Genomic DNA, 10,350 nt, shown 5'->3' with positions numbered 1-10,350 from the left:
TGCTGAGAGTGAAGCAGGAAGAGGAGGAAGAGGGAGAAGAGGGCAGGGAAACAGGACATTCTTACATAACCACAGCTGGTATAAGATAGTTCTGTGCTCTCTGAACCTGGTAGGCATTGCCACCACTCCTTCTGTGGGTCACTCCTTTGGGTCCTTAGGAGCCTTCACTAGGAACACTCTGCTCTACCTTCCATAATGAGGTTCTTGCATTCTCCTCCTGGCCCTCCTCAAGGCCAAACAGCCATCCTCAAGGCCAAACAGCCATCCTCATCCTGCTGCTGTCACCTCTTCTGAGCAGTTCTCTTATTGGAGTTTACAACACCTCCAGCCTGGCTCTCTTTATCTCTTTACCACACTGGTGTGTGCTGGCTTTGTTTGAAAGGTGTTGTCCTCTTGCTGGCTCATTGCCTTCCATTTTCAATCCCTCAGGTGTGTGTCAGACACCAGTCCACTGTGTCCACCAAACTCCAGGGGTCATCCATTAATGACCCTCCTCCAGGTCAAGCCATCTTTTGGCTAGAGGCAAGATCTTACTTTACTTCCTCCCGTCCCCCTCAGGTAAGGCAAGGGCAGTTGTACCCACAACACAGCTCTCTCCAGAGAAATCCTTCCTAATCCTCCTTTTCAACTCTTTTATAGACACACTGGGTTTCAGGGTTATCTGAGAGATTCTTGGTTCAGAACCTTTCGAGACATGAGTGGTCTCAGAGTAGTCTATCTTCCCAATCCACTTTATATCTCACGTCTATCAAACAGTAGTTCCTCCACCAATACCTCCATTTAACACCGTGTTGTGAGTCTCGTGGTGGAAACTGAGGGAGTTTAAGACTGAGAGTCCGACTTCTTTTCAGTGAAGTAAGTCACCATCTTCTGTTGAGGGTGGGAGAGGAACCAGGTGGGAGGCTTAAGAATCACCAAGATGCTTTGTCAGTTGCTCTTGGGAGGAATGGGCAAAGGAGCTCACTGAAGACAAAGACAAGGATAGAGGGTGACAGAGGCTCCCCTGAAGGAACAGACCACACATCTGAGGTGGAGTGGGGTGTGTTCTTCTTTAACAGCCCTGTGTGAGGGAAAATCCAGGAACAAGGGACCTGGGTTCAAGATTTTGTCAAATAAAAGCAGCCAATGGTGCAACCTGGAGAAATCCTGAAGGGGAGCTTTTGGGGGCCTAGGGGACAGATAAAAATATATATGTATATAAATTTGCAAAACACGATCTCAGCCAGTATTTTGGAGTTTGTGTTCAACCATTCTAGAAAACCAGACAAAGACAGAGTAGGGAATATAAAATGTCTCTCATAAGCAGGCACCAGGCAGGCTGGTCCCTGTCTGCTGGGAAGAAAGGGACAACTGAGATCAGCAGATGTGTCACTGGGTGACCTTGAACTCCAACCCTGGGCTTCTGTTTCTCATGTCAGAAAGTACAGAGACCCTGGCCTCCTCGAAGAGGAACTTTATCTCATTTCACTTCTTTTTTATTTTTTAATGCCAGAAGGCACATGCATGTAAGGGAGAGAGAGAAAGAGAGAGAACTCCCAACAGGGCCTGGTCACACTGCAATCCTTTATCCTCTAATCAGGCCAGAGCAGGAACTCGAACCCTGGTCGGCCCTGTGGGCCCTGGTCGGTCCTTTGTGCAGGGTTTTAATGCCTGGACCATGGAGCCAGCCTCACTTCACTTCAGTTTGTACTGTAGTTCTTGAGCACCAACTGCACATCCAGTAAAATGCTCCGATGCTGGGTGTGTGGGAACTGGGAGGACAGAATATGAAGTAAGAAGGAGTTGTGAGAAATTGAACCCAGTCCTTGCCCTCAAGTGCTTTAAAAGATGCAAAATCCTTCAAGTTCTTAAGATGCTGCCCAGGTATAAGGTGTTACTGTCCAGTGATTATTATTATTAATTTTTTTTTAGAGAGAGTCTTTTTTTTTTTTTTTTGCTATAGGGCACATGTGCTCATCAGAGAGAGAGAGAGAGAGAGAGAGAGAGAGAGAGAGAGAGAGAGAGAGAGAGAGAGAGAGAGAGAGAGAGAGAGAAAGTGAGAAATTACTCCCCCAAGGGGGATGGCCATACCGCAATCCCTTCTTCATTCTCCTCTTAGGATTTTGGCACACATGCTCCTAATGTGAGATTTTTTTTTTCCCCTGGGGGGGTTCCTCTTTTTTTTTTTTAAGAATTTTTTTTCTAATTTAACATTATTTATTTATTTATTTATTTATCTTCATTTGACAAAAGAGGGACAGAGTGAGAGAGGGGGGGGAGTGGAAAAGCAAGCCTCCAGGTCTGGGACTCAAACCGTGATTGGCTATGTGGGAATCCAGCGCCCTTAACCACCATGCCACCTGTTGGCTCCCCTAGTGTGAGTTTTAAACCACCAGTTCTGGGACTCGACTACATGGGAGTCCAGTGATATAAACATTATGCTGTCTGCTGGTCCCAATGTCAAGCGATTATTTATTTGCATGTCACTAGTGAGGACAGTAACACCAGCAAGGTGGCCATCCCTGATTCTTCCTCCAGATAGTTCAGGGTTTTCTCTGAGCTATGAGGTGTCTTGGTTGCTCATCAGAGCTTGGGCAGCCACGCCCCAATGGGAAGGAGCATTTCCGGCAGATTCTGGGGTCCTTCCTCCCAAAGGCAGGGGCTTAGACGTCAGAAGCCAAGACCAAGACCAGCGTTCTCCCTGTGCTCAAGGTCAGCCGCTCCTGGGAGGCTGACCAGGCAGAGCCTGGGCATGGGGACAAGTGGCACCCTCCAGTCTTAGGTGGCGAGCCTCACAGTGCCAGAGCAATGCTGATGAATGACAGAGGCATGGGGTGGGGACACAAGCTCCCAGGCCCTCCTGCCACTCCTGAGGCCAGGGAAGCAAGGAGCAGAGAGACAAGGGACAGCACTGGTACCTTTTATCCTGTAAAACAGACACTCCCAGGACCTTCAGGAGTGAGGGAGACCATCCTGACCTCCCCTGCCTGTGCTGTGTTCTGGAAAAGGGACAGAACAGAACGACCTTCCCCTGTGAGGAAGACCTTGGTTCCTTTAAATAAATAGAAATAAAGGTGACGGGGTGCCAGGTACAGCAAACGCTCGAGATGTGGTCCTTTCTCCCACTCTGAAATCATTAGACATCAAGCCCAGTGGTCCTGGTAGTCTTTGAAAGAACCCAAGGCTACAAGGGTATTGTCCAATGCAACCTCCTGCCTGCATTCAGGTAAGATGCATCCACCAGCCTGTGCTGAGCGGCTCAGCTGCACCAGGCCTCCAGCTAAAGAGGGTCAGACCCCAAGCTCAAGGAGCCCACAGTCTATAGGGGAGACAGAAAGGGAGGGGCACAGTCCTGCAGCTCCTTGCAGAGGGGCGCTCAGATGCAGGGGAGTGGTGAGCTGAGGCTGCCTTCAAGCCCTGCCTTCTCTCAGCTGTGTGATCTGGGGCGAGTTACTGAATCTTAGTTCTCGTCATAAAGTGGAGCTAACCGTTCCCATTTCATAGGGTTATCTAGAGGATGGTCATGTCTGACAGAGTCTGTCTCACACAGTGCCTGGCCCATTGTAGGAGCTTGTTAACTGTTCCTAGAACTACTCTGGGGAAGAAAAGACTCTGCCCATGGGACCAGCAGTTAGCATAATGGCTATGCTGCTGGACTCCCACGTAGTCGACTGCGGTTCGTGTCCCGGACCTGGTGGCTTAAAACTCACGCCGGGCACGTGTGCATGCATGCCCTAGATCCTCCGAGGAGAATGGAGGAGAAGGGATTGCGGCGTGGCCATCCCCCCGGGGGGTGATTTCTCGCTTTCTATCTCTCTGTCTCTCTCTGTCTGTCTGGCGAGCGCACGTGCCCTATAGCATAAACCTCTCCCTCCGCCAAAAAAAAGAAAAGAGTCTGCCCAGCAACAGGCCTCCTCGACATGGAGCCGCCCAGCCAGCTCAGGAGAGGGGACCCCCCACTTCCTGCCCTCCTGGCTAGTGTCTGCTATGATCATGCCCTACAAGCTCCTCGTTTAGTCCTTAAGAAGGCAGCACATTGCGGGGCCCCTAATTCCTCCAGGGCTGCATTCAAGTCCTGTTCAGCTTCACATACTCTGAATAATGTTTTCATTCTCCAGGCCCCAGTGTCCTCCCCTGCAGAATAGAGCTGACAAGACCCAGCTCACAGGTTTATGTTGGGCATTGAGGAGAAGGCATGAGCAGTAAGGTTGCAGCCTTACCCCGCAGCATAGAGTCTGAGTAGGCGAGAGTTGCAGAGGTGCTGAGGTGGTGGGGCTGGCGGGGGTGTGGCCACGGTGGGATTGGCGGTGATGATACAGGAGCAGTGATCATTCCCCCCCCCCCCATGCAGGTCCCGCAGGAGTTAGCTCAAGACTGGTGTAAAGAGAAGGATATCCCCTACTTCGAAGTCAGTGCCAAGAATGACATCAACGTGGTACAAGCTTTTGAGATGCTGGCCGGTCGGGCTCTGTCCAGGGTGAGTGGCTGAGAGGGTTCCACTTTCCAGGACTGGCCCTGGCGTGGAGGGTTGGGGCAGGAGCCTCCAGAGAACAGAGGAGTTATGGGCAAGCTGTCGGTGAGACAGCACGGCGCGTCATCTGAGCTCATCGCTAAATGGCTCCACAAAACTCTCGTTCTCCACCTGCAGATGCCAGGCGTAGAAAGCTAGCTTCGAGTGTGTAGTTGGGGGTCCATCAAATCTGGGTGATTATCAAATTCTTTTGTGGAATATCTCAAAAATCCCACCGTGCACTTCGGTCCTGGAGGTTCTAGTCTAGTAAGGGCTTGAGAAGGGATGGTCTCGCCCAGTCCTCACTGGTGGGAGAGATGCTCTGTGGGATCCGACGTGTCCAAACGGGATGGCAAGCTCGTAGCAGGACTCATTGACATCTTCCCACCAAACAGAGGCACGGACGTGAACCCCCTGGTGTGATCATGCACCAAGCACGTTGTCATCAGTGCCAGCCCCAGTGCAGGGCTTGGGGACCCTTGGTTTCATGAGGGAGACAGACAGCATAGGAGTGACTGTCGTACAGGTATTGCTGGGGTGGGGCTGGGCTCTTTCCCCAGAAAAAGCACAAGGACTCACGCCATGGAGGGAAAGGGGAGGTGGAGAACAGGACAGCAAGGAAGACTGCCTGGAAGCAGTAGCAGGGTTTTAATGCCATTTTGGTGTGGAGTTTGGAAGCTAAGAAGAGAGTCCCTGGGGTCAGCCTGTTGTGTGGTGGTGAAGGCAGCTGGATTCCCGCATGGCCAACTGTGCAGTTGGTGTCTCAGACTGAGTGGCTGGAGGATCACGCTGGGCATGTGTGTGTGGTGCCCAAAATCTTGAGAGGAAAACAGAGGAGATGAGATTGTGGCAGGGCCATTGCCTTGGGGATCATGGGAGAGTGCTTTTCTCGTCCTCTGTCTCTCTCCAGTGAGCACACACACCCTATAGCAAAAATAAATAAATAAATAAGATAAGAGAGAGAGAGAGAATTCCTAAGACTGACTGGGGCAGGGCCAGCTTTTTTTGTCTTCCTACTGTGTGTATTCAAGGTGGGCTACCTGGAGGAGAGGAGAAGATTCATTGGGGCAGCGAGTTCCAACTGAGGAAGTGAGTGAAGGAGGAGGAGCAGTCAGAGGCTTCCCCTCTGTGGAAGCACCTGTCATCATTGTGAATGACAGCCCACTGGCCCTGCACTGCCAGCCACCCTGGAAAGAAGCACTGGGGCTGTTCTGTGGTGGGGTGTGGCGGCTGCTGCCTGCAGGGACTGCCATTGCTTCACTCCAGAGCCGGGTCTCGGGGTTTCCCCAGCCCCCACGAGAAACGCAGTCTGGCCTTGTATGGTGATGCGTGACAAATGCTCCTCCGCGCACACGGCTCAGGGACTGCCAAGGGCTTAGTCACAGGGACGCCTCTGCCAGCCCACAGCTCTGCGCATGGTTAGCATCTGTCCTTCCTGCCGAGGGCAATTATGCCCTGCTACTGCACCGGGGCTGAGTTATGTCCTTCCTGCGGTGCCACCGTTATGACGGGGTGCTGCTAGACAGTCGCTTGTCTGCTTGTCTGGGCTTTTGTTTTGTTTTGTTTTGTTTTGTTTTTTAGTCTGTTTTTGCCATGGGGCACATGCACTCATTGGAGAAAGACAGAAATAGAGAGAGGGAATGTCAGAACTCACCTCCTGGGAGGATGGCCCCACTGCAATCCGTTCTCCTTCATTCTCCTCTCAGGATCTTGGGCGTGCACGCACATGCACCTGACATGATTTTCAAGCTACCAGTCTGGGTCTCAAACTGTGGTCCACCATGTGGGAGTCCAGCAACTGTGCTGCGGTGTTAACCACCGGATCTCCTGCTGTCCCCTCTGCCTGGTTTGCTTTTGTTTTGTTTTTGCTTTTGTTTTTGTTTTTGTTTTTGCATTCTTCCATGTCAAAAGAATAAGCTGCACTCCCATGTCAGTCCTCATGTTTTGGGGGAAATGTACTTATCAGAATTCTGAAGTCACAGGTGTCGGATCTGCAGTCAGACTGATCTGGATTCGGGTCCTACCTCTTGCCTGTAGGTAGACTCCTGGGCAAGACACGTGACTTATCTAAACCTCCATTTCCTCATTTATAAATGGAAATAATTCAATGCCGTCAACATTTCTCGAGGCGTCAGGCTAGGGCTGGGGTGCAGACCTCAGTGCATGTGAGGTCAGAGAATGGGATGATCAGGAAGGGGTGAGGTCAACACTGCAAGGGGAGCATGACTAAGCCATGGAGGTGACTCAGAGGCAGTTGGTGGCACGACTGGATGACAATGCCTACCCAGAGAAGTGGTGTCGGAACAGGGTTTTGAAGCAATTTGCAGTTTGCAGGTGGGCATAGTAGGCCATTGTGGGTGTGAGCAGGAGGAAGAAGGGCAGAGAAAAGGGCAAGACCAGAGCCCAGACATGAATCCACGGGCACTCACGCGGGAAACCAGCCGCTGCTGTGTTTGCAAGAGATGGAGGCATACGGGGTGTGGGCCCAGAGTGAGGCGTGAGGCCAGCAGAGTCCATGGCACCAGATCACAGAGGCCTTGTGGGTCCCACCTGGGAGCTCAGACTTCCTGCTGTAGTCCCTGCCCCCGGGCAGTGCTGTTGGGTCACCCAGGGAGCTCAGGGACTTGCCAGGACCGTGAAGTCCAGCAGCGTGCATCTTTCTGCAATGTCTGTATCACTCAGTGGTGTGAAGGAGAGACGTTTGCACATTAAAACAAACATACTTCCGAGGCGCAGAATGTAAAACTCACATGGACTTTTAAGGTGGAATCAATGGTTGCAAATACATATTTTGAGGCCAAAGGAGAGTTTTTAAAGATACTTCCTACAGGAACCATCTCCTCCCTCCCTGGGGCTCAAGTGCTCATTCGTGTCAGCCCAGGAAGAGGAAGGTGGAGAGGACTGCTGTGATGAGGCAGGGAGCCCCGGAGTGGGTGGGGAGAGCTGGGGCTCTGACATCAGACGGATCAGGCTTTAAACCTGGGCTCTACCTCTTACCCATAGCATTAAATCCTGTGCCTAGAGAACTGGATACCACATGGCCAACTGCAGTTCAAATCCCAGCCCATGCCCCAAGACATTTCATTATATATATATAAAAACATTCCAAAATCCAAAAGAATCTGAAATCTGAAATGCTTCTGGCTCCAAACCTTTCAGATAAGAGATACTCAATCTGTATAAAATATAGATAGATAACAAACAAAATTTGAATAGCTCAAAAAATTTTTGTTGAGGGATAGTCAAGGCTGATTAGGGGCAGCTAGTTCTTTGCTGGCCCTGAGACCCTACCAAGACGGGGGTGAGAAATGGGGGCTCTGCAAGAAGCCAAGTCTGTAGTGAAGCACTGAGTCTCAGGTCCCATGGCATGAGCTGCGTCGCCAGGGTCAATGACCGACTGCTCAGCTGGTGTGGTGGCGAGTGACAGGGCATCAGGGGACCTTGTCACATGTGTTGGGTGTGCAGCAGGCAGGGCCTGACACCAGTCGAGATCTAGGGTCGTGTGCACCATGGTTTGGGCATCGTTGACAGCTGGATGCCCAACCTGAGCCTGAAGGTTCTTGGGGAGAGAGTCAGAGAAAAGCACGACCCCTACCTCTGGGCTCCGTGGGGACTGGACGGTTATATCCTCCTGAGGTCGGGGAGGGCTCCCTGGACATGGGGAGGACAGGCTTTCCCAGGGGCCTACCAGAAGAGGAGTTGGGACGTAGACAGACTGAAGAGAAGCTTGGGCTATCACGATGTTCAGGGGAGAGGTTTCCAGAAGAAATGAGGAGCCATCGCCGTCTCTGCCTGAGTGTAAGCATCACCTCAGTCGATCCCTTTGGAGAATGAAAAGGTATAAGAGCTCTCTGGAAGGCTGGAGTCCTGGCCCTGCTGTAGCCATTGAACCACTCTGGGGTCACAGGAGCCAGCTCCCACATGGTAGACTGCAGTTCAAGTCTCAGCCCCTCTGGCCTGAAAAACATGCTAGGCATGTGTGTGTGCCCCAAATCCTAACAAGATGGAGAAATGAGAGAAGGGATCAAGGTGGGACCTTACTCTGTGTGGGGTGCTTTCTCTCTCCTCTCTCTCTCTCTCTTGAGAGCACATACATGTGTCTCTGTGTGTGTGTGTTTATTTGTGTAATTTATTTACATACATTATATATAATATATATTGTATATGTTGTATATCTTATTTTATTTACATATACTATATATAATGTATTATATATTTTATTGTATGTTACATAAATATATTTATATATTATATAAAATAATCTTATTTTATTTATATATATGTATACATACACATCTCTTCTTTTTAAAAAAGTTTATGGAGGGGTAGGCATAATGGCTATGTCGCTGGACTCTCATGCAGTCAACCACAGTTCGAGTCCCGGACCCGGTGGTTTAAACTCACGCCGGGCATGTGTGCGTGCATGCCCAAGATCCCGAGAGGAGAATGGAGGAGAAGGGATTCCGGCGTGGCCATCCCCCCAGGAGGTGATTTCTCACTTTCTGTCTCTCTGTCTCTGTCCGTCTTTCTCATGCGCGCACGCGCCCTGTAGCAAGCCTCTCCAAAAAAAAATTTAAAAAGTTTATAGAAAATGCATATTACGAAAAAATTATACTTAGATGTCAAATTTTTTGTACCAAAATAAACTTACACTCTAATTCATTTTATGCAAATCTTTTTTTAAGGTTTTCGCCATAGGGCATGTGTTCTCGCCAGAGGAAGACAGAGACAGAGAGTGGGAAAGTAAGGAATCACCACCACCCCCCCGTGGGGCATGGCCACACTGCAATCCCTTCTCTGTTCTCCTTTTGGGATTCTGGGCATGCACACACATTTGCCTGGTGTGATTTTCAAGCCACCTCCTGGTCCAGGACTCAAACCGTGGTCCACCAAGCGGAGTCCAGCGCCTTAACCACCATGCTACTTGTTGACCCCAGTCCACAAACGTTTGAAGTCCCCTTGTACAACAGGGAGGAGACAGAAAGCCCAGGCTTCCCAGGCCACTTAGCGAGCAGGTCAGGCAGCACTCCCTTCATGGCAGAACCTGACCCCACTTGTCTTCCCTCCCAGTACCGAAGCATCTTGGAGAACCACCTCACGGACTCCATCAAGCTCTCACCGGATGAGTCAAGGAGTCGATGCTGCTGATTTCCAGATTCCCACGCTGGGCTCGGAGCCTCCACCTGGTCATCCTGGGTTTGGGGCGGGGCAATTTCCCAGCAGCCCCAGTGTCTGCCCATGCTCAGCCCTGACGGCGCAGGCTCTGCAGCAGGAGCCCTGGACCCGCCACTGGCCCAGAATCAGAGGTGGCCCCTGCCTCAGGCTGAGGGTAGCCAGGGCAGAGCTGGGCCCGCAGGGTCTACTTGAAGCCCAGAAGGTCTCAGCCAAAGCCTGGCCCCTTGGGAAAGTCACAATTCCCTCACTGGTTCCAGCTTCCTGCCACCTGTCCACCCCCACGCTCCTGCTCCGGAACACACATACCTGCAGACAGGCCACTAGGGTCTCCAGGGTCCTGTTACAGCCTCCTCAGGGAGACCTTCCTCACCCCCCACCCCTGCCAGCACAGCTGGACAAGGGTGCTCTTACAGCCTCCCCAGAGAGACCTTCCTCACCCTCACCCCTGCCAGCACAGCTGGACAAGGGTGCTGCTCAACCTCCCTCAGAAGCCAGGTCAAGGAACGGGTCTGGGTACCCGTCTCGTCCCTGGTGGAAGCTCTTCAGGCCTGGGACACTCCTGCGCTCCCTCTGGAAAAGCCACCAGGGACTCTGGCTCCCTTCGTCCCTGCTGGGTGCTCAGGCTGTTCACACAGATCTCTGAGTCTCAGTCTGTTCCTCTGTCTAAGGGGGCGACGCAGGCCCTG

At 51.5% G+C, this 10,350-nt stretch overlaps 1 protein-coding gene across 1 annotated transcript in view; it reads left to right on the top strand.

The window, feature by feature from the left end:
- RAB7B (RAB7B, member RAS oncogene family) overlaps window positions 1-10,081 on the top strand; it is a 21,107-nt gene extending 11,026 nt beyond the window's left edge. Inside the window, exons 5-6 of the mRNA XM_006159266.3 lie at window positions 4,331-4,456; window positions 9,560-10,081. Coding sequence (XP_006159328.1) covers window positions 4,331-4,456; window positions 9,560-9,637 — 204 coding nt within the window. The 3' untranslated portion in view covers window positions 9,638-10,081. The remainder of the gene's footprint in view (window positions 1-4,330; window positions 4,457-9,559) is intronic.
- The last annotated feature ends 269 nt before the right edge of the window (window positions 10,082-10,350 follow it).

The sequence above is a fragment of the Tupaia chinensis genome, unplaced genomic scaffold (genome assembly GCF_000334495.1).
Source record: "Tupaia chinensis unplaced genomic scaffold, TupChi_1.0 Scaffold000627_1, whole genome shotgun sequence".
Taxonomy (NCBI): Eukaryota; Metazoa; Chordata; class Mammalia; order Scandentia; family Tupaiidae; genus Tupaia; species Tupaia belangeri.
This window is presented reverse-complemented; position numbering and strand designations above follow the sequence as displayed.